General features: G+C 39.7%; 1 protein-coding gene and 1 long non-coding RNA gene across 5 annotated transcripts in view; one reads left to right on the top strand and one right to left on the bottom strand.

Annotated features, from left to right (window-relative positions):
• The window catches only part of LOC138740673 (U2 snRNP-associated SURP motif-containing protein-like), an 86326-nt gene that overhangs the window by 45789 nt on the left and 14501 nt on the right, over nucleotides 1–26036 (bottom strand). For all 4 annotated transcript variants that reach the window (XM_069893662.1, XM_069893661.1, XM_069893663.1 and 1 more), the window contains exons 2-10: nucleotides 13597–13677; nucleotides 9433–9547; nucleotides 8582–8706; nucleotides 7106–7173; nucleotides 5947–6068; nucleotides 5665–5744; nucleotides 5390–5555; nucleotides 4149–4357; nucleotides 2055–2098 (exon numbers count right to left, since the gene is read on the bottom strand). In XM_069893662.1, coding sequence (XP_069749763.1) covers nucleotides 2055–2098; nucleotides 4149–4357; nucleotides 5390–5555; nucleotides 5665–5744; nucleotides 5947–6068; nucleotides 7106–7173; nucleotides 8582–8706; nucleotides 9433–9547; nucleotides 13597–13674 — 1007 coding nt within the window. In that variant the 5' untranslated portion in view covers nucleotides 13675–13677. The remainder of the gene's footprint in view (nucleotides 1–2054; nucleotides 2099–4148; nucleotides 4358–5389; nucleotides 5556–5664; nucleotides 5745–5946; nucleotides 6069–7105; nucleotides 7174–8581; nucleotides 8707–9432; nucleotides 9548–13596; nucleotides 13678–26036) is intronic.
• LOC138740675 (uncharacterized) overlaps nucleotides 17244–26036 on the top strand; it is a 36532-nt gene continuing 27739 nt past the window's right edge. The window contains exon 1 of the long non-coding RNA XR_011343110.1: nucleotides 17244–17337. This is a non-coding gene — a long non-coding RNA (uncharacterized lncRNA). The remainder of the gene's footprint in view (nucleotides 17338–26036) is intronic.

Here is a 26036-nt window from a genome sequence, read left to right as displayed (position 1 = left end):
CAAAAATAGTTAGATATATCCTAAAATCTCATAAATGACAAGGTTTTTTTAAAAAGTGTAACCCTTTTCGCATTTCAATCAAAAGAAACAAGACAAGCTTCGAAGTTGATGCTGTCCCCTTTCTCAGTGTAATCCACAAAACAATTGTGCTAAATTCCAAAATACATGTCAGATCAACAGTCCAACAGAAAACTTCGACAACTACAACCAACTATGTTTTACTGCATTGCTTACTACTATCAGCTACTACAGGCAATATTCTTGCAATTGCATTTAGAAGTGTAGTTAAAAAATTATTTTGCACTTATTATATATAGATATTTATATATATCTATATATATATATCTATATATAATATATATATAAAATATATATGTGTGAAAGAATCTATTTCTGGAGAATGGAACACTTTTCTATTTGGGGAACTCAACATAAGCACTGAGCAACTATTGGAAAGTTAGAGTAAAGATCCCACTTCTCTGTTTGGCTCCAATAATGGGACACAGTCCAGGATTCCCACAAGTCATTCTGTTTCCTCTCAAGTGAAATTTTAGTTTATGATTTTAGTTCCACACCCAATGGGAAACAAGTTATGACTGTCTAAACTTTACCTCCTTACACAAACAGACAAAATAGACTGGTCTGGATTTAAATCCTTGTACCTTGAGATGAGAGAGCAACTCCTGAACACCCCTTCTGCTAACTAATTGTCATATATAGATTATTGGAGTTTTCTTTAGCATAGATTCTTAATCTTTGCTTTATTTCCGCTTTATATGAAAATCCGGGTGAAAAAAAACTCAGAGTTCAGGAGCAATATTAAATATTAATAACATTCAGAGGTTTAAAGCCACAATATGCAGCAGTATTTTATTTGGCACGATTAGTTAGGTTTGTTGTCCAGGTGGATTTGCAGAGAAAGGCAGCATTTGAAAATATTTATACATACATAAGTTAAGCCTCAATAGTGCTAAATGTTCCAACTTTAATAAATACTACATTGTTGAACAATGGTTATTTGTCATTATGGAAATTATGGTCTCCAAGAAACATGTAAGCAATAGCTGGGGATACTCTAAAGTTAACTGTATTTAATGGCACTTTGCTAATGCATATGCCATTCAAAATATTTTGCTCGAGTACTGAATATGCTTGGTGTTTTGCCATCCTATATTGCAGCTTTAAAACAAAATTGCTCTAATATCCTTCTACGTTACAACAAAATATAACAATATCTGATAAAATAGATAAATGTTATGGCTTGCTTTTATAAATCTAATGTAGTTGCTACACAAGGATAGGTGTAATTAATAATGTTTTACCTGAAAGTATTAAGTGTCCATTAATTCATGTGGCCAAGTTGATTACGAATAGTAAAAGCTACCCAAAGGTGATGAGCTAACAGGCTCAAACAGTGCTTGTGCATCCTTGTTATCCCACAAAGTCTTGGATATTCGCACAGAACAGTGAAAAACAGCACCAGATTCTACTCACTTCAGCGTCCTGAGGCACCAGCAGACCACCACTTCAATCCCCTGTTCCTCTGGTCCATTCATTGCGCTGTGACTAAGGCACACTCTATCCAAAAATCTATTTCCCCCTTCCCGAGTTTTTTGTTTGAAGCTATTACGCACCAAGAGTCCCCATTCCTCTGAGCAAGACAACACAGCACAAACTCTACAAATTTAATTACTTAGCAACAGCAAAGCATAAGACTCATCTTAAACAACATTTTAGTTTCTAATGCCTCTGCTAGAATTAGTTTTAAAAACCTTCAAATTCTTCTAGCTATAATTAACAAAACTATGTAAATATAGATGTCATAGTTACCGGTAACACTAAGGAATCGATTTATGTTAAGCCATTCCCTAGGATAATTCCACTTTCAGAACACGAATTAAAGGAACATTTCTATTGTTGCTCGCAGAAATGGGGTTCATCTTTTTAGGCACGCAAGCATGTGTAAAGAAAAGTCCTTTGTTTACTAAATGTTTGTTGCAAATAGTCTGCTTAGTCGTAGTAGCAGTAGTAGTAAGAATGAACTGAAAGTGTACCTTTCTGTTGGGATAACCACTTTGACTACGGCTTCGGACAGAGTCTGCACATGAAGTCACATCAAATAGTAAAAATATAAAGAATGTGAGTATTGGCTGGTGAAACACTGCAGGACATACAGCATCAAGAACAAAATAAAAACAACAGTTGATATTTAATGCTATGTTTAGCTGACGTTTAATATGAAATAAAAGAAATTACGAAACAGACGTACACCACCACATATTCCAACTCACCAGGGTATTTGGCCTAACAAAATCTATACATCTGGATTCTGATAAAAGCTTGTTCTTCCCTCGCTTGTTCTGTAGTGTACAGTTACTGAGTATTGTTGGATTCAATCAGCAGTTGCTAGGCATCATTTTGAAAATATTCTAAAATATCACTACATGGATGTATACAGAGGATCAAAGTACAAACTAAAATAACCTTGGAGTGGTGGAAATCAAAATAAATCTGATAAAAATTATATTGTTTACGATCAGCATTATCCAACAATATTGCAGATTTTTTTAAGCAGTGGTTAATAGCATATCTGACCTCCAGAAAACAAAACAAAGAACTAATTTTTAAAAAAATCTATTGTGTGGCAATCATAAAAGATCTTGATCACAATATACTGGAGCAGGTAAGCTGCAAAGAATTGATTCTGATGTTCTGTACATGATGTGTTTAGTTGAATCTGCAGCTGATAATGGTGGAACAACGTGCTAAGGTTAGATTTATCCAAAGGAGTGGTGTAGAGAAGACATTTTCCACAAAGTAAAGTTATTTTCATTAAAAATAAGCATTATTACGTTGCAAAATACAAGTTCTACACATCAATAATAAAAGTTGACAACTAGAAGTGAGAGCTCAAAATTTGCGTTTTTTTTTAAGAAAGAAGTACGGGTATTTAGTTAGGATCTGAAAATCTCAGAATATACCACAGTCATCGTCACTGTATTACCATGGTAATATAAAGGAAAAACTAAAAGAAAATTGCAAGATTTAAGAATGCAAAGGGCATCATGAAGGAATGTTTGCACCCTTATTTAAAATCGACCAAATTGTATCTTGTCACAGGACTTTAAAATTAAAAGGATTTGATGGGACAAGCTTGGAGTTGTGCAAATCTAAAGTCAGAAGAAAACTAGTACCTTGTAAGAGCACATGCCTGGAGAAAACAGCAAAGATGCATTTTCATGGGAGGTAGAAGTGAAATGAAGGATTGGGGTAAGTACTGAGTGAACATTAACCTCTGGCACAGACCAGCTCAGCCCAAAGAACTGTTTCTGTTCTGAAACATTTTAATAAACATATTGGATCATCACGAAGTCCGTTGAATTGACTATAACTGGACTAACTCTGAAGGCTAACTTGTAATGAGTGAAAATGCACAAAGAATATTGATTTACCTGTACTCAGCCATGATCTTACTGAATGGCAAAACAGGCTTACTTTTGCTATTTCTTTTGTTCTAATGTAAGATGAAGTAAAGCTACTTTTAACAAGCCTGATGAGTAGAGGTAAGAATTTGGATGCGCAACAAACAATACTAATGTGACAGTTGTCACCCAGATGCAGATGGTATTTTTGATCCATTGAATGATTCATTGTTTTTTTTGTTTTAATTTTTAGCCTGAAGGATCATCAGAATGAAGAAATATTTCCATCCTTCTGTTAGCAGATCAATTTGGAAATTAAAAAGCATTACTCTCACTCCTGAAAGTTGCTAAATAACACTGTCATAAAAATACGAAGACAAACTGATAAAATATTGTAAATCCAGCTTGCTCAAAGGAATTTATGTTCTTGGCCAGGCCATCATTCCATATCAGAAGTGTTAAATTTGAGTTAAAATGAATTTTGGATCAAAGAGATTTCAAACTTGCCAATAAATTAATCCAAACTTTTTTCTACTTTGACATTTCACAAAGTAGCTAAATGCCACTTGCAGACACTCCAAAATCTACTGCAAGTTTAACTACAAAAAGCAATGAACAGGTAATGAAAGTCAACATTCAAACAAATGAATACTTACAACAAATCGTTATACATGCACTTAATTTTCGTTTCTCTAGCATGCACATAAATCATTCATATCTTTTTACCTTCTCAAATTCTTCCTTGGATTTTGATGGTGGGAGTGGCATATCAGGGTTCCTCAGTCTCGCTCTAGGCTGTGCGTTAAAAGGCAAACCCGATGGAGGAGGAGGAAGAGTCAATTCCATCATAGCTGGTGGAATGTATATGGGGTATGGAGGGGTGGGCACTGCCTTCCCCCAACCCAGCTTCATTTCATAACCCATTATAAATTTCCCTGTAAACATGATACCACATTTGATTTTTAGCACATGACAGACTTTGGTTTCCCTCTATGTATTCATTTAAAACTGTTAATAAGAAAATCATCATAAATGCTCGAACAGATGCAATTTCAAACCATCATGTCAGAAAAGGTGTGCGTAAATTACTGCTAGCCAATTGAATATTTCTATTAAGAATCCATAAAAGTTAAATGATTACTGAATCTCAAAATATACTTGGTCAGAAACTGTTGTAAATATAATGGCAAGTTCTCAATGCTGGTAGCATCAAAAAAGTCCAGCAAATGGAGGCAAGATAAATATAATTAAATGTTAACTGTCGGACAACTGATGATGATTTAAACAACTCAACTGTGCCCTGGAAGTTATTCTTTAGCCTCCACACAGTGTCTGAAATTATAGGAATTATGCCATAAAAACTAATGAAAATTTCAGGAGATATCAAGTCTAGTAGTTAATATAAAATTACGTTAATTTATAGCACAGATAAAAGTGAAAAAAATTAAACTATGAAATCTCACTGCATGTACAAAGTTGCACTTCTAACTATTCTGTTAATTTCTGAAATTGGTCTCTCCCTCTCTTCCGCATTAACTCCAATTCATTGCATTTCTTTTTCAAACGTTCAATTAAATCAGACACCTGATCATGAGATCCTAGATGACCAACTTCCCACATTATTATTGATTATAACTTCAAATAACTTGGGTTGTAGATATAAAATAATCCAAAGGCAAGAAAAAATATTAATTTTCCAGTTGTCTTAATTAGATGGTACACTCCAGCAATTTCTTCTGCTTATATACTGCACTGCTAAATTCATACAAGCATTTTCTGACCTTTAAAATAAAATTACTATTGTTCACATGCAAAAAATCCTGACTTCTTAAATCAAAGTGAGTCTTCACTACCTGGTGTACATCTTTACAAAAGATGAGCATGATCCCCCAATTTCATACGTCTGAATACAAATCCCATATTCTAATATAGTACAGATACATTTGCACAACATTTATTTTACTCACCATTGAGAGATTTAAGGGCTTTATCTGCATGTTTCCTGTTCATGAAGGCAACAAAACCACAGTTTCGGAGTCTGGCTCGCTCCTCCTCTGTTCTTGGCCACATGATTTTCACACTTGCCAAAGGTCCAAACTTACCAAATTCCTTGCAAAGCATCTCTTCATCCATCTAACAGTAAAACAAAAACTTAATCTGAAACTATCTTGGTTAAAAGAAGAGGAATTCCTTCAGTCAGGTATATTAAATATGACAAACTATAACAGAGGCTTGACAATACCTGTGGATTTATGTTCCCAACATACAAGTTTGTTGTATGAGGATCCCCTGAATCATATGATCCTGGAGTCTCATCAAGCACTGGATAAAGAGGAAAAAAAAGAATTTCACAACAGTAATTTGTCCAAGATGGTGCTACAATATCTTTAACTTCCTATAAGATTTTCACTCCCTAACCAAACAAAGGCAAATCAGTTTTTAACCAAAAGTTAAAAATAAGCTAATTTGTTTCATCACCAATATTCATATCACCACAATCCAGTAATATGAAGCACGTACTTACAGACACGTCTGTTCATCTGTTGTTCCATTTCAGCAGGCATTGGTTCAAATCTACTTGGTCTTAAATTTCCTTCTTTAACCCTTTTCTTATTTTTATGCCTCTCTTCACGCTCTTCTTGAATCCTGAAGGTAATTGAAGATTGTTATGAACTTTGACAGGTTTACTGTGCAAAATATACTGACCAGTTGTATCATGGCTTAGTTTGAAAACTCAAGTGCCCAAGAATGCAGAAGGCAGCAGAAAGTGGCAAGCCAAGTTATCATGGGCAATATCCTCCTAACCATCGAAAGCATGATATGAGACGTTGCCTCACGAGGGCAGCTAAAATTATTCTGGTCACAATCTCCTCCTGCTGCTCGAGCACAATTTTTTTTTCTATTTGCTCTGCAAGTTTCTATTCTTTATATACACTTTAACATGTGACTTAGCCCACAACAGAGCCAAAGCTTTTCTTTTTACTGATTTTCCAAGTACAGAAGCTTGAATAGTGTTTATCCAACAGCTATTAGGCTATTTATCCTCCCTAGCTACTCTAATCCTAACCATAAACTAGTCCAGGACCACTAAGCCTGGGTTCACCACTGAATTATCACTTTTTTCCCCCTCTTGCCCTGACTGCAACTGTGAATATATTTTGATATCTCTTTTTTTTTGTCCCGCAGTGTGATAATTTAAATTTTTGCCATTGTAATTGGTATTTTACAGAGCTGTATAGCTGTAGCAAGAAAGAAATTTGGTGGATCTGAACATTCCACTTATGTATATGAAATAACTCACATTGAATACTCAATTCTATATCTCTAAAAACATTTCCAGACATAGAGGAAGCCCTGAGTTAAAGAAATCTGGCTTTACACAAACTCTGTATTTTTTCCAACATTCTTCAAGCTAGCAAAAATAAAAATACAGATACTTCAAGATTTTAATTAATGACTGAATAGTTCTATTCATTCAATAATAGGCAGGGTCAGAATAATTTTTGCTAATGGAAAGGAAAGAACTACAATAAGAGTATGTTGAGTGATATGACATGGATAACTTTTGAAAATAGACATATCCGACAGAGAAATCAGACTGTTCTTAGGAAGAGAACCTTTGCAACCTGAGATCTGCCTGTATCTAAGAAGCTATGATCAGATGCTCATTTCATTTAACTTACTGTTTGAGCTCTTCTTTGAATATTTCTAAATTACTCTTCCTTTTTTCATCTTTTACTTTTTTGACAGTCTAAATGAATGAAAGAAAGAATTGTCACCTTCATACACAAAATTATAATAAAACTGTCTCAAACCGAGTAAATGAAAATCAAACCAAAAATCTATCAGGTACTGCAAATTTAAAATAAAAACAGGAAATGCTGGGAAAAATAAAATCAGGAGGTCAGACAGAATCTGTGGAAAGAGAAACAATTAACCTTTCAAGCTTGGAACCCTTCATCAGAACTGAGAAAGAAGAGAAAAAGCAAGTTAGTTTCACCAGGAAAGGCAGGGTAAAGAGATGGGTGGAACAAACAAAATTACCCTGATCAGGGGAAATAATGTGGCAGTTAAGGGGCAATTAAGACCAGATAAAGCTTTTGTGTGTAATATATTGCTAGTGCTGTATATTTAGTGTAACGTCGTATAGTCTGACCATCTACCACATCCCCAATTAGTCTAACTGTACAAAAAGAAAGGAAAAATTATGGCATACAAAATGGCTAGTTCTTGAAAAATAGATAAAAAGTGAGTTATGTAAAATTGGAGAACTTGAAATTGAGCCCCACAGGCTGCATGCAGCACACTCAGAAAGAACATTCAGTGTTATTCATTGAGCATACATTTTGCTCCTTTCAACATTGTAGGAAGCCACAGAAAGAAAATATCAGACTGGGAGTGGGAAAATGAATTGAAGTGGCAGGCAACCAGGAGCTCAGGTGCTCCACAGATCATCCAATCTGCATTTAGTTTTACCATTGTGGAGGAGGCCACTTTGTGAACATCAGACACCAGATTGGAAGAGGTGTAAGTGAGTAATTGATTTATCTGGAACATTTGTTTGATCCCTGGATTGTGATAAGGAAGGAGGTGAAGTATTGCACCTTCTTCAACTGCTTGGGAAAGTGGCATGTAATAGAAAGTGGTAGCCAAAAGTGGAAGAGTAAATCAGGGAGTCATGAACAGAGTGATCTCTTTGAAAAGCTGGGGAATAAGAACAAGGTTTAATCACCAGGCACATATTCCTTCCCCCTTTTAAGGTATCAAACCTCTCTTCCAAGGGCAATCTGCCTCTTCCAGTCATTATTCATGAAAACACCAGTGGAGTATAGGTCATAGTAATCCAAACGAAGTCTCAGCAATACACTGAAGCAGAACCTATCGTATAAAACTTCAGCAGATTATTACTGTAGTTAGTCAACTATTATCAGCTCTATCTTGTTAACGTTCACCATTTCCTTCATCTTTCTACTGGCATCTCATCTGTAAATTCTGGAACTGACCCCTCTACATTTCTTTCCTGAAAAAGCACCTCTTTGACCAAGCTTTGTCATTCACCAATCTCATTTGTGACTGGATACAGAAGAGAACCATGATATAAGATTACAGTGGCCTACTTCAAACAGGTAAATGTAAATCATAAAACCTATTTTACTTACAGATTTCTTTGCATCAGAAGGAATAGTTGGTGTACGAGGTACTTCTTGCTGAGATATTTTTGTTTCACCAAACTTAGCCTTAGGTTTATAGAGTTTAGTTCTCCTTTCATTTCTTTCCTTCTCATCTGAAAAATTTAAAAACTGAATCTGAAAAAAATGTGGTAAACCATAATGCCCAAGCATCCAAAGTGGCAGTCAGATTAATGCTGCAGTATAATCAAAAATGTTACCTGCCTCCAGTAAAGCACTGGGGCAGAAACAAATCAGACCAATAACTCATCTCAGAATGTACAAGCTTCAATGTATGCTCAAGTTCTCCTTAAGAGGAGCCTACTGGAGGTTTACATTTCTTAAGAGGCAATCAACACAACAAGTAAACAAAACCATTTTTTCTGGTGGGAAACACCAAGAAGCTCCAGTTGTTTATAATCATCTCTTATGTTCAGTCAGCATTCAAAAGGTAATGCAATTCATTGTGATGCAGAGAAAGGACATATTAAATTGTTAAAACAGCAATTACACAAGAGAAAAAGAACTATCTGGAATAAACAAATAAAAATTTTCCAAGAGTATAGAACACTAATGACCATAAACAAGTCAGCATGTGCTCTTGACTAATGTGGACAAGGTAGCTCAGACTGAGCATAATTAACAGAGAGGAAAAAATGTTTAGTGTTAAAACTGACACAAAAATAAGGCCCAGTCCATTAGATCACTGATAATCTGACCGTGACTCTAATTTCAATATTCCTGTCTGTGGTTCAAATTATTTCAATATTCCTGTCTGTGGTGTAACCAAAATATATTGTTGTAATATTTTAACACAACCAATTTAAAATATAAAAAATTACCTTTAGCAGCATTTACAATGCCACCCCTCACAAAAGTTTTTACATTGCCTGTACCACCCGAGTCAAATGAGGCTAAAAACTCTTCATAGATTTCAGCCGCCTTTAGCTCCTCTTCCTGTAAAAACAGTAGTTTATATATTCTCTTCCAAATATCAATTCCTCATCACAAAACAAAAAATACGTTAATAAGTCATACAGTTTTCTAATAGGTATTCGGTTAAAATTCCTGTGCTCTACTGATCAAAACCATTTCTCCAATTGAGATGACTATCAATCTTTGCACCTTCTACATTTAAAGCAAAGAACAATCTTAATAGCACAATTTTTTTTTCTATTTGCTCTGGAAGTTTCTATTCTTTATATACACTTGAACATGTGACTTAGCCCACAACAGAGCCAAAGCTTTTCTTTTTACTGATTTTCCAGGCAACAAATTATTTCAATAGTTTTTGAATTTAAAAATGCCAACTCAAAATTTCTCACTTTTTCCTTTCCCTGTTAACAGTCTGTTGAATATCAAGACGATTGAAAACAGAATTATTGTGTAAAGTTTGGAATTTAAATTTTCCTGGACAAAATTCTTAAAAAGTGTGTTTTAAATGGAGAAACGCTGGCTAACATTGAAGGGACCTTGCACAAATCACAATCAACCAATATGTATATGCATCAAGAAATTAGGCAGTTATATGATTTGTTAACTTGTGGTATGAGACACTGAATACAGAAGTAAATGTTACTGCCATTGGTAGGGACTAGGTGAGACCTTACCTGGAGTATATGTAGTTTTGGTCTCCTAACTCAAGAACGGATGTGTTTTCTTGTGATGTTAGACTGGGTTTTAGATCCTAGATTATAGGAAGCTGATGGGTGATCTTATACAGCTTGATAAAATCATGGAGGGACATGGATAAAAGTGAATCACCATCTTTTTTCTGAACTTGAGGGCATAGGTTTAAGGTGAGAGAGAAGAGGTTGAAGAGGGACCTGAGGGGCAAACTTTTCATCCAGTAATCAGTACCCAGAAAAAACTCCCAAAGTAAACTATAGGCACAATTTTGACATTCAAAACGCAGTTAGACAAATTGGCAAAAGAGAGAATACTTAGCAAACGGGACTAGCCCAGAATGCAAACTTGGTCTGCAGAGACAAGTTTGGCCAAAAGATCTATTCTGACTGTACTGCAGCAAACAAAACACTAAACTGCTTTGCCAGGTGAGGAATAATTGAACTAGAAACATGATATCCAGAGTTTTTATAAAAATTAAGACAAAAATGTTTCAGCTGGACTCGCAGGTGAACATAGGAGGTAAAGAAATATAATTGACGTTTCAGGCTTGAGCCCTTCCTTAAGGTATGAGTAAAAAGCAGGCAAGAACCAGAATTAAAAGGCTGCGAAGAAGGAAAGGAAGGACCACAACAAGAGCACATGACCCATGCAGATTCACTATATTTAAAGTGACGCAACAGTTCACTTGTGAATCTGCAGGGGTCGTCTACTTCATCTGGTACTCCCGTTGTGGTCTCCTGTACATCAGAGAGACTGAACGGAGACTGGGAGATTGCTTCGTTCAGCATCTCGGCTCTTTCCACCACAATAGAGGGGATCTCCCGGTAATAACCCATTTCAATTCCTTGCCACATTCCCTTGCCGACACATCTGTCCATGGTGTTAGGCGATGCCAGACACAACCAGCAAAATGGATGAACAACACCTCATATTCCATCTGGACATCCTCCAACCAGATGATTTTATCATGGATTTCACTGGTTTCCTTTAGCCCTCCCCCATCTATCCCAATTTTTCCTTTCCTCCAGCTCTATCTCTCTCACTTTCCTTTTCCCTCTTTCCATCAGCTCTACATTCACAAAACCAGCCTCTCCCCTGATTAATGCTGATCTTCCCTCCTATCCATGTACAATTATCACCATTTGTCTGTTGGTCTATGCTCTGCCTCATACCCTTTCTCCCTCCCTTTTAATTTAGATGCTTGCCTGTTTTTTTATTCCTAGCTTGAAGAAGGACTCAGGCCCAAAACAGTTATATATCTTTACCTCCTAGGGACACTGTGAGTCCTGCTAAATTCTTCCAGAATTTCTGTATCCTTACTTCAATCACAGCAGCTGCAGATTTTCATGTTTCACTCTTAAAAGAATGACATCTCTCCATTGAAAGTTATAAAATACTTACAGGACTTGATGGAGTGGATACAGGGAGGATGTTTCCCCTGGCCAAGCTGAATAGAATTGAAGCCTACTGACTCAGAATAAGTGATTTTTGTGATTTTAATAAATGACCTGAACAAAGATGTAGAGGAATGGGTCAGCAAGTTGGAGGAGATGTGGATAGTGTTGTGGTTGTCAAAGGTCACACAAGATACAGACAGGATGCACAGCTGGGTAGAAAAGTGTCAGATGGAGTTCAATCCAGATAGGTATGAGGTGATGTATTTTGGAAGGTCAATCTTGAAGAGAAAGTACATGGTTAATGTAGGATACTTAACATTGTGGAAGAACAGAGGGTCCTTGGGATCCAAGATGGTGGCGCCTATGATTGGCAGTAGGCATGAGGGGCTGCAGATTCCAGATGAGCGGAGGACTGCCACAGGGCACCAGAAAATGGGGAGACCATTCCCTCAACTGAGAAGGCGAAGCAATGAAAAAGGGATGGTGACCAGTGAGGGGGCTCTGTAGTTAAAAGACCCACGCATGTGGCGGGCTGCTGGCAACTCGAGGCGAGGAACCCACAGAGGCTGGGGGCTACTGGAGACTGTCAGGAGATTCATGCTGGGCTGTGGACTGCTGGAGACTGGCTCAAAACTGTCTGAAGGGGTACCAGTGTCAGAACCAGGATGCAAGGGTTTGCCAAAGTCACTCACAGGTTCTTGAGCTTGTCAGAGATTCGAATCTGGAGCTTGGGATGCCAAATGATCTGGACTGTGGGCTGTGGAAACTGCGGAAGCGTTGATGGCGAATCTATGGACACTCAGTGATTCTGGAGGGACTGTCCTTTGCTTCTTTTTCTCTGACTAAGAGGCGCTTCAGGCAATTTCTGCTGATGGCGAATCTGTCTACCTTTCAGCAGGCAAGAGCAATTTTGTTTAATATGACATTGTTTTATTACATTGTCAATAAATTGAATCTTGAAATCCATAGATCTCTCAAGATTGCTGCATAGGTTAGTTAAGAAGGCTTCAGTCGGGGGACTGAGTTCAGGAGTTGAGAGGTGATATTACAGCTCTCTCTGGTGAGAATAGTGTATTTGGTTCTGGTCACCACATTACATGAAGGATGTGGAAGCTATGGGGAGGGTACACAGGAGATTTACCAGAATGCTACCTAGATTGGAAAATGAGCCCTAGAACAGCTAGGGATTTTCTCTTTGGAGCAAAAAAAGGATGAGAGGTGACTTAATAGAGATTCACAAGATTATGAGAGACAGAGATAAAATAGACAGGCATCACCTTTTTCCCAGGGCAGAAATAGGAAACATCAGAGGACAAATGTAAATAGTGAAGGGTGGAAGATTTAGGGGCGACATCAGGGTTTCTTTTTCCTTACATACAGAATTGTGGATGGCAGGAATGCATTGCCAGGGATGGTAGTGGAGGCTGGCAAAATAGGGGCATTTAAGAGACTCTTAGACAGGCACATGGATGAAAGAAAAAATAAAGGGTTATGAAGTTGGGAGCGTTTAGTTTTTTTTAGGTATTTATAGGTCAGCACAACATCATGGGCCCAAGGGCCTGTACTGTGCTGTAATGTTCTGTGTTCTATAAGTTGCTCAAAAAGGAGATAAGAAGAAATTCTTCACTCAATGAATAAAGGAATGTAGGGAGTGTGCAGGAAATATTAACTGAGGTAAATAATCTAGTACTGTACAGTATCTTGATTAATTCAAAATCTGACTCAAAGCTAGATAAAATGCTTCTTACCCATAGCTTATGTTCTTATGACAAATAATATTTGTGTATCTACTTAGTACTTGATATTCCTTAAATTACAAATTCAATACAGGTATTAATAACAAATTACAATTCTTAGTTATTGTAACATCAGTCCTATCTCATAGCTACGACATTTTTGGAGCACACGAGATTTACTTTTCATCAAACCACAATCCTCAACTGACAAAATAATCCGCCAAGTTGAAAATGCAGTACAAACCTTCTTCTTAAGCTCCTCCTGTCCTTTTTTACTTAGGGTCCGTTTTGAAACTAAGCTCTTCAGTTTGTTTTCTGCCATTTTCTGTGGATAAATTAGAGGATAATTTAATGGGGTTAAACCAAAGAAGCATGAAACACAACACAGAAATAGGTCCTTCAGCCCATCTGGTCCATGCTGATCTATTATTCCATCTTGCCCCATCAACCTGTATCCAGACTATAGCTCTCAATATGCCTCTCATTCATGTATCTATCCAAATTTTTCTTAAATGTTGAAATTAAAAGTGCATCCACCATTTTCATTGATAGCTCATTGCACATTCTTACCACCTTCTGAGTGTTGGCCCAATGGCCCCCTTAATCATTTCACCTTTCACCCCCTAACCCTTCATTCTTGTTTCACCCTGCCTCAGTGGAAAAAGCCTGCTTGCATTTACCATATCTATACTCATTATTTTGTCTACTCCTATCAAATCTCCCCCTATTCTCTGACACTCCAGTGAATTAAGTTCTAACCTATGCAACCTTTCCCTATAATTCAGCTCCTCCAGTCTTGGCAAAATCCTTATAAAATTTCTCTGTACTCTTTCAATCTTATTTGTATCTTCCCTGCAGGTTGGTGACCAAAACTGCAGACAATACTCCAAATTTGACCTCACCAATGTCTTATTCAACTTGAACAGAACATACCAACACTGGGTTTAACTTCAAGAATGCATATTGCTAAACTTGGAAGATCATCAGGTGCTCTAATTTAGTTTCTATACAGGTCACAAGTGAGCATCAACATTACCAAAAATATTGTTGTTGCCCTCAACAGAGTCCCAAGCAAAAATTCAGGCCTGCGTGTTTATGATAAGAAACGGAAGAATGAGAATTAAGAATGGCTACCAAACTTCTTAATCACATAATAAACTACTCTATTAGTTGTTTTAATCTTTGATTGCAATTAAAGACCGAGCTCAATTCAAGGTTCTGATGGACAATGTTTCACTATTCAGTTATGATCTAAGTCACTTCCTTTAATTCTTCACAATTCTAAATACACATTCTCAGCTATGATGACAATCATTAATACTTATTTCAAATGGTTTACACACATCTTTCACAGAAAGCTATTGGATGCACTTCACGGTCTATTCTTCCCAAGAATGTATACTTTTTCCAAAAAGAACCAGCATGGAATAACTTACAAAAGAATCACTATGTTCATTCAGCATATTTTTAGGAATTAAAAGACATTTGCTTTTTATAAAAAAAAAACCATCACGATATCACTAGATTTTGTCTCCAAATGTCTCTTCGAAGACCTGAATCTCAAGTGCAGAATCTCATGACTGCCTCATGTATTGCTGGAAATGTTACTCTTTCCACCCTGGCTAAATAGTCTGCATTGATCATCCTTGGCCTCTCATGGAACTAATAACTTAGCTATTAACACTACATTCTCCATTACCATGCAAAAGTTCAAAGTTCAGATTTACAATAGATCCACCCCCCCCCACCCCCCCCCCCATCTGCAGGGGATACGTTCCAAGACCCCCAGCTGATGCTTGAAACTGCAAAGAGTACCAAACCCTATATTATACTATGATTTTTCCTATCCCTACGATAAAGTCTAATTGATAAATTAGGCACAATAAGAGATTAACAATAACTAATAAGAAATAGAACAATTATAACAATATAAAAAAGATGACTTGAACACAAGCTCTGCGATACCGTGACAGCCAATCTGATAACCGAGATGGCTACTAAGTGACTAACGGGCGGGAGCGCACACAGCGTGGGCAAAGGCATTCACGTCCCCGGCAGGACGACACAAGATTTCATCACTCTACTCAGAATGGTGCCCAATTTTAAACTTATGACTTGTTTATTTCTGGAATTTAATATTTTCAGACAGTGTTTGACCACAGAAAACCAAAACCACAGATAAGGGGGAAGACGCTTTATTTTCAGAATACATAATTACATCAGAGATGCTGTTTCCTGTAAGCCAGGCAGAATTTCTACTGATTGATAGTGCAAAAAATATATTCAAGAAAAGACGTAATAAAAAAAGGTGTGAAGAAACTGACTACGATACAAAAAAATCAGTAGTAAATAATGTGCAAAGAGTCCTTAAATGAGTCTCCAATTGAGTCTGCTGTTTAGGAGTCTGATGGTGGAAGGTTAATAACTGTTCCTGAACCTGATGGTAAGAGCCTTTTGGTATATATACCTCTTTCCTGATGGCAGCAGCAAAAACAGTGTGTCCTGGGTGGTATGGATTTTTGGTGATTGCTGCTGCTTTCCAACAGCAGTGTTCCATGTAGATTTTCTCTATATTGGGAAGGGTTTTGCCTGTGATGTACTAAGCTGTGTCAACTATCTTTTGCAGGGCTTTCCAATCAGTGGTATTGGTGCCCCTATACCAGAATATAATGCAGCCGGACAGCATGCTTTCCACAACCTATCTGTTGTTGATTGATAAGGTTTTTGATGTCATACCAAACCTCCGCAAACTCCTGAAGAAGTAGAGGTACTGACGTGTTTTCTTCACAATGACAGTTGTGTGTTGGGTCCAGTAAAAGTCCTCCGAGATAATGACTCCCAGGAATTTAAATTTGCTCACTTCCACCTCTGATTGCCCAATGATCACTGGATTGTACACCGCTGGTTTTCCCTTCCTAAAGTCCACAATCAGCTCCTTGGTTTTGATGACGAGTGAACAATTGTTGTTAGTACACCATTCAGCCAAATTATAGTCTTCCTCCTGTATGCAGAATCATTGTCACTTTATATACAACCCATTACTGTGGATGGTGTTGTTTCATATTGAACCACGAAGTCATAGGTGTAAAGTGAGTCGAGCAGAGGACTAAGAGCATAGCCCTGTGGTGCTGCAGTACTGATGGATATCGTGGATGAGATGTTCTTACCAATCGATTAGGATCTGGAGGTCAGGAGATTCAGGATCCATTTACACAGAGAGGCATTGAGGCCCAGGTACTGGAATTTGCTGATCAGTTTTGAGGAGATGATGGTGTTAAATGCCAAACTGTAGTCTGTAAAGAGCATCGTGGTGTATGCATCTTTGCTTTCCAGGCATTCCAGGACTTTGTGGAGAGTCAGTGAGTTGGCATCTGCCAAGGACCTGTTGCTGTGGTGGACAATTGGATCAGATCCATGTCGCCGCTCAGACAGGAACAGACATGCTTCAATACCACCATCTCAAAACACTTCACCACTATAACCTACTTATAGCTCCATGTCTCCTAACTTTTCAATGAACAATTCTCATCCAACTTAATGCCTTTTGAAATCCTCCTACAGGTTTTCATTTTTCTATTTTAAATCTTTTTAGATTCCAATACTGATAGCCATTCCAACAGTCATCCAGCATCAGGATCTGGGATCATCTCCCCAAACTTCTCTTGCTTTACCATTCTCTTTAAAAACAACTCTAAATCGGATTCTAGTTGTCCCCTCTCCTATTGCCCAATTATGAATGAAAACAAGAAATTTGACTCGATATTGGTATTCATGTCCATTGCAGGACATTAGTGGCACTAGATTCTACTGGCAAACATTAAAATGATAAAAGAGCTGGAATCTCATTGTGATGTGACAGACCTGCTATTGCTGTTCTCACAGAATCATCATTCTAGGCATTGTGCCATATTCCTTCATCTCAACCCCCGAGTACAACAGGTTCCCACTCAAAGGATACTCCCAACAGAGGTGGAAGCATAACACTGTACGTATAGAAATCCTTGGAATGCTCAAGATCATTTCCAGACTTCATGAATTCTTATGGCACCAGGTGAAACACGTGCAAGGAAACCTGTTCATTAATAATTACTTTACATCTTCCCTTAGATAATGAATCACTGTTTCTTCATGTTAAAACTGCAAGGGACTTCGAGTAACTTTGTAGCATGCACAACTGAGTCCACCACAGGTAGATAGTAAACCAACACAAAATCTATTTGGCCTTATCCTCTCCAATTTACCAAGCACATGCATCTATCCACAATGGAACTCTGTAAATCGAGAAAACTAAACAAATTGAAATAGTTCACCAATTAAATTCATCACCCGGTACAAACACAAGCAAAAAAGCACATTCCAATTCAAGACATAGACCAAGTGATTTTTTTTTTCAGATTTGAAAGTTAGATACTGAAACCAACATCATCTGCTATCTTGCAAATCCAACTAATATAGGTCAATTTCAAACTAAAAATGAGAAACTGTGCCTTCACAATCTGCTTAGTCTCATGCAGGGTGGTAGGGGAGGGGCAAATTTAAATATATGTTATATCGGAAAGCTAAACCAATTCTTCGAAGGCACATTTCAGATTATATAAAGAACTCTGATGGAATTTAAACATCATTATCCTGATGGAGAACATTTTAAACTAACCCAGCGCGGTAATGGATACTAAGATCCAGGAGAGATTACTTGACATACAAACTATGAGACATAAAATTAAAATAAGGAATTCTCATATTGGAGAATGGACAGAGAAAATTCAACCAAAACTAAAAATGGAATTGTAGTAGCGCAATGGTGGCACTATAACTCCCAGGAGACATCGAACCAGCCATGTGATGTCAATGCATGATGACATCAGTGCCTCTTGAGTGTGTGATTCTGGCTTTTAAAAGGTTGCGTGGATGATGAAGAGTAAATCCGTTTGATTCATTCTAAAAACGCCTTGTGTGTTAATTTTGTCATGTCCACTGCAATTCCAGTGGCCATAGAATGTCTTTAAATGAATGCGTGGTAAATATTTTTGATTACCTGCAAACAAAAGTAGCCATAAGAGATTTGTAATTCACAGGTAATTAACATTTCCAGTTACAATAGATTCCAAAAAGAGGAAAAATAAGATGGTACCACACAGGGATAATAGGCTTGTAAGTTCAAAGAGAGAATCAATGAGGTTAAAGTGAATAGGAGACCTATTGCGACACTGAGTAAAAAGAGAGGAGCTCATATGTATGCAACTTCAAATAGTTACAACATTTTATAGGAAAATGGGAGGGTATTCTAATTCTGACATAAATTAGGCACACAATGTATCTCAGTACATATGATGTGGATGAATGGATAAAGACACAAATCTTGCTTAATGCGAGTACAAAAGGCAACAATACTGATTCCAATTCTGGAGAAATGTGGAGTGAAACTGAAAATCTCCGAAGGCAATTATTAATGTAGAAAATGACAAGGACAAATCATATGTAAAAATAATCAAATAGAGAACACAGGTGCAGGTGGATTGGAAGTCTGCCAGTTAAAAAACTGGCATTATAAGCAGACAATGGGAGGCCTTCAAAAGGATGATGTTCAGGTACATGGTTTGGGGGGGGGGGGGGGGGGGGGGGCAGGTGGGGAAATCCTACAATAAGGAATGGATGGGTTTGCAAGGTGAGAGTTTAAAATGAAGCAGTTGAAAACAGCTTATGAAAAACATTAGCTTTGTAATTTAGACAAAAATATAGTGCAGAATTCATAAAGGGAGCAAGATGTGTTACAAGCATAAATAACAACAAATGCAAATCTAGATAAAAGAAAACCACAATAAATGAGATAGTACAGAAATTGGATGCGATGGAGGCAGTAAAAGAAGTTAAAACAGAAGGCACCCATTATACATGTGGTTTATTGTGTCTTCCTTGGATGTGGGTTGGTGCCAGATGACTTGTAAATTATATAACTTGGCCACACAGGTAGACATAGTGACACAGAAGGTGCATGGTACGTTTTCCTTCATTGGTGAGACAGTGAGTTCAAAAGTAAGGCAGTCACATTGTAGCTATAAAAAATGGTTAAGGCTTCACTTGGGCCAACCCATTAAATGAAATTATGCCCACACCTTTATCACCACCATTCCAGGCCCCAAGCAGCCTTCCGAGTGAACCAACACTTCACTTGTGAATCTGCTGGAATCATCTATCTCATTCGGTACACCCATTGTGGCATTCTCTACATCGGAGAGACTGAACACAGTCTCTAACAGCATCAATGATAGGGATCTCCCAAGAGCCAGCCATTTCAATTCTACGCCCCACTCCCACACAAACATGCCTGTTCATGGTCTTGTGCACTGCTAAACCAAGGCCACCCGTAAATTGGAGGTGCAACACCTAATATTCCATCTGGGCATTCTCCAACCCAATAGCATCAACATCACCTTCACTGGTTTCTGCTAGGTCACTCCCTGTTCTCCCTCTCTTCCATGTGTCTCAGTCTTCTTTCATCCAGCTCAACACCCCCTTCCCTCTCCATTCACAGAGCTCTCTGCCACACCCCCCCCCCCCCCACTCCCCATTGTCTCTTATCTATTACTTCTTGCCTGTGGGTCTATGCCTCTCCCATTCACCATTTTATTCAGCCACCTGCCTATCTTTTGCTCATGTCTTGTTAAAGGGTTCAAACCTGAAACATTGGTTATGTATCTTTATCTTTGCTGTAGAAGAAAGTTTCTCCAGCATTGTGTTTTTACACAAAAGATGTGAAGATTTTGGAAAAGATACCAGAATGTTGTTGGTCTAGGAATACAAATTATGGTAATATTGGATAAATATGGGGTTCTTTCTAGGGAGCATCAGAGGCTAAAGAGTGACATAATACGTTTATAAAATTATGAGAGGAATTGATACAGTACTCTGTATTGAGAATAATATTCTCCACAGGAAGGTGTCATAAATATAGGACATGTGTTTAAGTTGATAAAGAAGGGTTTAAAGAAAATGTGCAGGGCTTTTTTTGTTGCATAGAGAGTGGAGAGCTTTACAAGTTGTGGTGGAATCAAGCACAGTCATAGCATTTGAGAGGCTTCTCGATAAGTCACATGAACACAAAGAGAATGGAGAGATATATATCATGTCCAAGCATCAGACCTTTAGATTGATTTGGACGCCATGTTTTGTACAGACTTGTGGGCAGAAAGGCCTGTTCCTCTGCTGTGCTGTTCTAATGTTACAGTCATGTCTGAGGGATAAAAACCCAGTAACTATAGGCTAATCAATCTAAATGTCAATGCTGGAGAAACTATTAGCACAACAATTTGTAATAAAAAGCTTGATAATTGGAAAAATACACATGAATTTGACAAAGCCACAAAAAACTTAATATTTTGGTGATTATACTCTATGAAAGACCAACATCAAACAAAAGGTTTTGTTGTAAAACTGGAGATAACAGAATTAGGGGCAGATGCAATGTGGATTTGAAATTGCTGGACAACAGAAAATAACTTAGCAGTGAGCAGCTGTTTTTCCAACCTAGAGGAAAGCATGCAAGTGCTTCCCCTTAATGGTGATGTGACTGTTCCTCTCCACATCATGACCGGAGATATAGACAGTAAAGAAGATGGTACAGGTATTACATTTCAAGAGGACAGAGACTGACATAAAAAAGAGGGACAGGGATCTGAAAAGACTGAATAATGAATATTCATTTTCATACCAAAAATTAGTTGAGGCCATGTAATTTTAAATAATACATTTTAAGACAATATGGGAAGTGAAGGTGATAGATTATTGTTTAAAAACAAAGGCGTCCATGGCTTTGGCTTTATAAAAGAGGTACAAAATCAAAATGTGCAGGAGGAATGCTAAACTATTCTAAATCATGGACAGGCATCCACTTGGAAAACTTTGGATTATTTTCCTTGGAGCCGAAACAGTCATGGAATAAAATGAGAGATTTTTGAAATCTCGAATAGTATTGGTAATGTAAATAGGGAGAAAATGTTTCTAGGGCAGATATGTCAGTAACCAGATGCAGGAATAATTGTTCTTTCAATGAGTTGACACAAACATGGTGAGCAAATAGCTCCCTGATGAGCAGTTTTAATACATTACCAGACAGAATGTCAGTCCAAATATGGTTTTATTGTCAGAAACTGAATCCCTCAACAGAACATACAGGCAAATAGAAGGGTACACTACAAGATACTAAGCACCAAAATTCAGTTACAATTCAAGGTTAGGTTACAGACACCCCAAGCAAATTTGGCTGAAGAATCTGTTAAGAATTTCCACAGCATATAAATAGCCACAAGCAAATATAAAACATTTCTGAAATCAAGGCACAGGGTAAACATCGCAATTCTAAAAAAAATTCTCTTTACCATCACTGCCCGACCTATTGGGTTTTTTAATATATCTGATTTGATTTTATTCTAAAGATAACTAATTTCAAAAATCTGCTCATCTCCCAAGGCAAAAAATTTTAAAAAAAACAATGAAAAGGGACAAACACTGTGAAGTTAAGTGCACACAATGATTGCAATCATAGCTACATTTTAAATCCATAGTGATTTGTTATCTCAGATGATATCATGCAGGTTTTCAAATCAAGAGCTGATTTACCGACTCAAAAGGAGTGACAACGTCATATGTGCCAAAATCAACCAATAACTGGCAGAGGCTTCACTCCATGGAGACAAACAGGCCAACTAACAAAGTAAAACCAATATAATGAATAAAACAAGATTAGTGGCTACAGCAAAGCAGAAGCTTGAAATGATCTGTGCATACCACCACTTGTTTCTTGCACTATAACTGCCAATAATTATTATCTATCATTTGTATTCACTTCCGCTCATATTTTTAATGCATTCTATTACAGATGTGTTTATGAGACAGCATGCATAGCACAACACTGCTACAGTGCCAGCGATCAGGACCAGGGTTCGAAACTGGCACTGTCTATACGTTCTCCCCGTGTCTGCGTGGGTTTACCCCGGGGGCTCCATTTTCTCTTACCCTTCAAAATGTACCAGGGGTTATAGGTCAATTTGCTGCAATTGGGCAGCAAGAGCTCATGGACCAGAAGGGCCTGTTACCATGCTGTGTGTCAAAATTAAATTAGAAGCACCTGTTCAGCTGCAGTAAATAAGAATTTCTGTGTATATGTACATTGTATAATATATGTGACAATAAACATGATCATATATCAATGGAGGAGGCTGTAGAACAAGAAAAATTGCTTGGCACTGAGTGGAAAAGGAAAAGGTTTGGTGGGGGGGGAATAAGTGTCTGAGGCAGTAGAGGGGAGGAAGTGCCTGAGACAATGAAGGGAGGCAGGGTGAGGACCAAAGCAGGGGGGTGTGGAAGAGGGTCCGAGGCAGTTGGGAAAGGTCCAAAGCAGAGGGGGAGAGGGTCAGAGGTGGTGGGGGGGGTGTGGGAGAGGGTCGAAGGCAGTAGTGGGAGTGGGGAGAGGGTCCATGACAAGAGATGGGTAGAGGGAGAGGGTCCGAAGCAGGGGGGGGGCAGAGGTGGGTGAGAAAGGGAAGGTCCAAGCTGGGTTGGGAGAATGTCAGAGGCAGGGAGAAGGGAGAATCCAAGGAAGATTTGGTTAGAAGCTGAGAGAGTCCGAGAAAGAGCTGGGAGAGAAGGAGAGGGTCCGAGAAAGAGTTGGGGAGAACAGAGGGTCCGAGAAAGAGTTGGGGAGAACAGAGGGTCCGAGAAAGAGTTGGGGAGAACAGAGGGTCCGAGAAAGAGTTGGGGAGAACAGAGGGTCCGAGAAAGAGTTGGGGAGAACAGAGGGTCCGAGAAAGAGTTGGGGAGAACAGAGGGTCCGAGAAAGAGTTGGGGAGAACAGAGGGTCCGAGAAAGAGTTGGGGAGAACAGAGGGTCCGAGAAAGAGTTGGGGAGAACAGAGGGTCCGAGAAAGAGTTGGGGAGAACAGAGGGTCCGAGAAAGAGTTGGGGAGAACAGAGGGTCCGAGAAAGAGTTGGGGAGAACAGAGGGTCCGAGAAAGAGTTGGGGAGAACAGAGGGTCCGAGAAAGAGTTGGGGAGAACAGAGGGTCCGAGAAAGAGTTGGGGAGAACAGAGGGTCCGAGAAAGAGTTGGGGAGAACAGAGGGTCCGAGAAAGAGTTGGGGAGAACAGAGGGTCCGAGAAAGAGTTGGGGAGAACAGAGGGTCCGAGAAAGAGTTGGGGAGAACAGAGGGTCCGAGAAAGAGTTGGGGAGAACAGAGGGTCCGAGAAAGAGTTGGGGAGAACAGAGGGTCCGAGAAAGAGTTGGGGAGAACAGAGGGTCCGAGAAAGAGTTGGGGAGAACAGAGGGTCCGAGAAAGAGTTGGGGAGAACAGAGGGTCCGAGAAAGAGTTGGGGAGAACAGAGGGTCCGAGAAAGAGTTGGGGAGAACAGAGGGTCCGAGAAAGAGTTGGGGAGAACAGAGGGTCCGAGAAAGAGTTGGGGAGAACAGAGGGTCCGAGAAAGAGTTGGGGAGAACAGAGGGTTCGAGGCAGAGGAACAGAGGATCCAAGAAAGAGTTGGGGGAGAGGGGCAGAGGGTCCGAGAAAGAGTTGGGGGAGAGGGGCAGAGGGTCCGAGAAAGAGTTGGGGGAGAGGGACAGAGGGTCCGAGAAAGAGTTTGGAGAGGGTCCGAGAAAGAGTTTGGAGAGGGTCCGAGAAAGAGTTTTGAGAGGGTCCGAGAAAGAGTTTGGAGAGGGTCCGAGAAAGAGTTTGGAGAGGGTCCGAGAAAGAGTTTGGAGAGGGTCCGAGAAAGAGTTTGGAGAGGGTCCGAGAAAGAGTTTGGAGAGGGTCCGAGAAAGAGTTTGGAGAGGGTCCGAGAAAGAGTTTGGAGAGGGTCCGAGAAAGAGTTTGGAGAGGGTCCGAGAAAGAGTTTGGAGAGGGTCCGAGAAAGAGTTTGGAGAGGGTCCGAGAAAGAGTTTGGAGAGGGTCCGAGAAAGAGTTTGGAGAGGGTCCGAGAAAGAGTTTGGAGAGGGTCCGAGAAAGAGTTTGGAGAGGGTCCGAGAAAGAGTTTGGAGAGGGTCCGAGAAAGAGTTTGGAGAGGGTCCGAGAAAGAGTTTGGAGAGGGTCCGAGAAAGAGTTTGGAGAGGGTCCGAGAAAGAGTTTGGAGAGGGTCCGAGAAAGAGTTTGGAGAGGGTCCGAGAAAGAGTTTGGAGAGGGTCCGAGAAAGAGTTTGGAGAGGGTCCGAGAAAGAGTTTGGAGAGGGTCCGAGAAAGAGTTTGGAGAGGGTCCGAGAAAGAGTTTGGAGAGGGTCCGAGAAAGAGTTTGGAGAGGGTCCGAGAAAGAGTTTGGAGAGGGTCCGAGAAAGAGTTTGGAGAGGGTCCGAGAAAGAGTTTGGAGAGGGTCCGAGAAAGAGTTTGGAGAGGGTCCGAGAAAGAGTTTGGAGAGGGTCCGAGAAAGAGTTTGGAGAGGGTCCGAGAAAGAGTTTGGAGAGGGTCCGAGAAAGAGTTTGGAGAGGGTCCGAGAAAGAGTTTGGAGAGGGTCCGAGAAAGAGTTTGGAGAGGGTCCGAGAAAGAGTTTGGAGAGGGTCCGAGAAAGAGTTTGGAGAGGGTCCGAGAAAGAGTTTGGAGAGGGTCCGAGAAAGAGTTTGGAGAGGGTCCGAGAAAGAGTTTGGAGAGGGTCCGAGAAAGAGTTTGGAGAGGGTCCGAGAAAGAGTTTGGAGAGGGTCCGAGAAAGAGTTTGGAGAGGGTCCGAGAAAGAGTTTGGAGAGGGTCCGAGAAAGAGTTTGGAGAGGGTCCGAGAAAGAGTTTGGAGAGGGTCCGAGAAAGAGTTTGGAGAGGGTCCGAGAAAGAGTTTGGAGAGGGTCCGAGAAAGAGTTTGGAGAGGGTCCGAGAAAGAGTTTGGAGAGGGTCCGAGAAAGAGTTTGGAGAGGGTCCGAGAAAGAGTTTGGAGAGGGTCCGAGAAAGAGTTTGGAGAGGGTCCGAGAAAGAGTTTGGAGAGGGTCCGAGAAAGAGTTTGGAGAGGGTCCGAGAAAGAGTTTGGAGAGGGTCCGAGAAAGAGTTTGGAGAGGGTCCGAGAAAGAGTTTGGAGAGGGTCCGAGAAAGAGTTTGGAGAGGGTCCGAGAAAGAGTTTGGAGAGGGTCCGAGAAAGAGTTTGGAGAGGGTCCGAGAAAGAGTTTGGAGAGGGTCCGAGAAAGAGTTGGGCAGAACAGAGGGTTCGAGGCAGAGGAACAGAGGATCCGAGAAAGAGTAGGGGGAGAGGGACAGAGGGTCCGAGAAAGAGTAGGGGGAGAGGGACAGAGGGTCCGAGAAAGAGTTTGGAGAGAGGGAGAGGGTCCGAGAAAGAGTTTGGAGAGAGGGAGAGGGTCCGAGAAAGAGTTTGGAGAGAGGGAGAGGGTCCGAGAAAGAGTTTGGAGAGAGGGAGAGGGTCCGAGAAAGAGTTTGGAGAGAGGGAGAGGGTCCGAGAAAGAGTTTGGAGAGGGTCCGAGAAAGAGTTTGGAGAGGGTCCGAGAAAGAGTTTGGAGAGGGTCCGAGAAAGAGTTTGGAGAGGGACAGAGGATCTGAGAGTTGGGGGAGAGGGGGAGAGGGTCCGAGAGTTAGGGGAGAGGGACAGAGGGTTTGAGAAAGAGTTGGGGAGGACAGAGGGACAGGGGATCCGAGAAAGAGTTGGGGGAACGGGAAAGAGTCTGAGAAAGAGTTGGGGTGAGCAGGACAGAGGATCCGAGGCAGTGAGGAAAAAA

The sequence above is a fragment of the Narcine bancroftii genome, chromosome 8 (genome assembly GCF_036971445.1).
Source record: "Narcine bancroftii isolate sNarBan1 chromosome 8, sNarBan1.hap1, whole genome shotgun sequence".
NCBI classification, from domain to species: domain Eukaryota; kingdom Metazoa; phylum Chordata; class Chondrichthyes; order Torpediniformes; family Narcinidae; genus Narcine; species Narcine bancroftii.
This window is presented reverse-complemented; position numbering and strand designations above follow the sequence as displayed.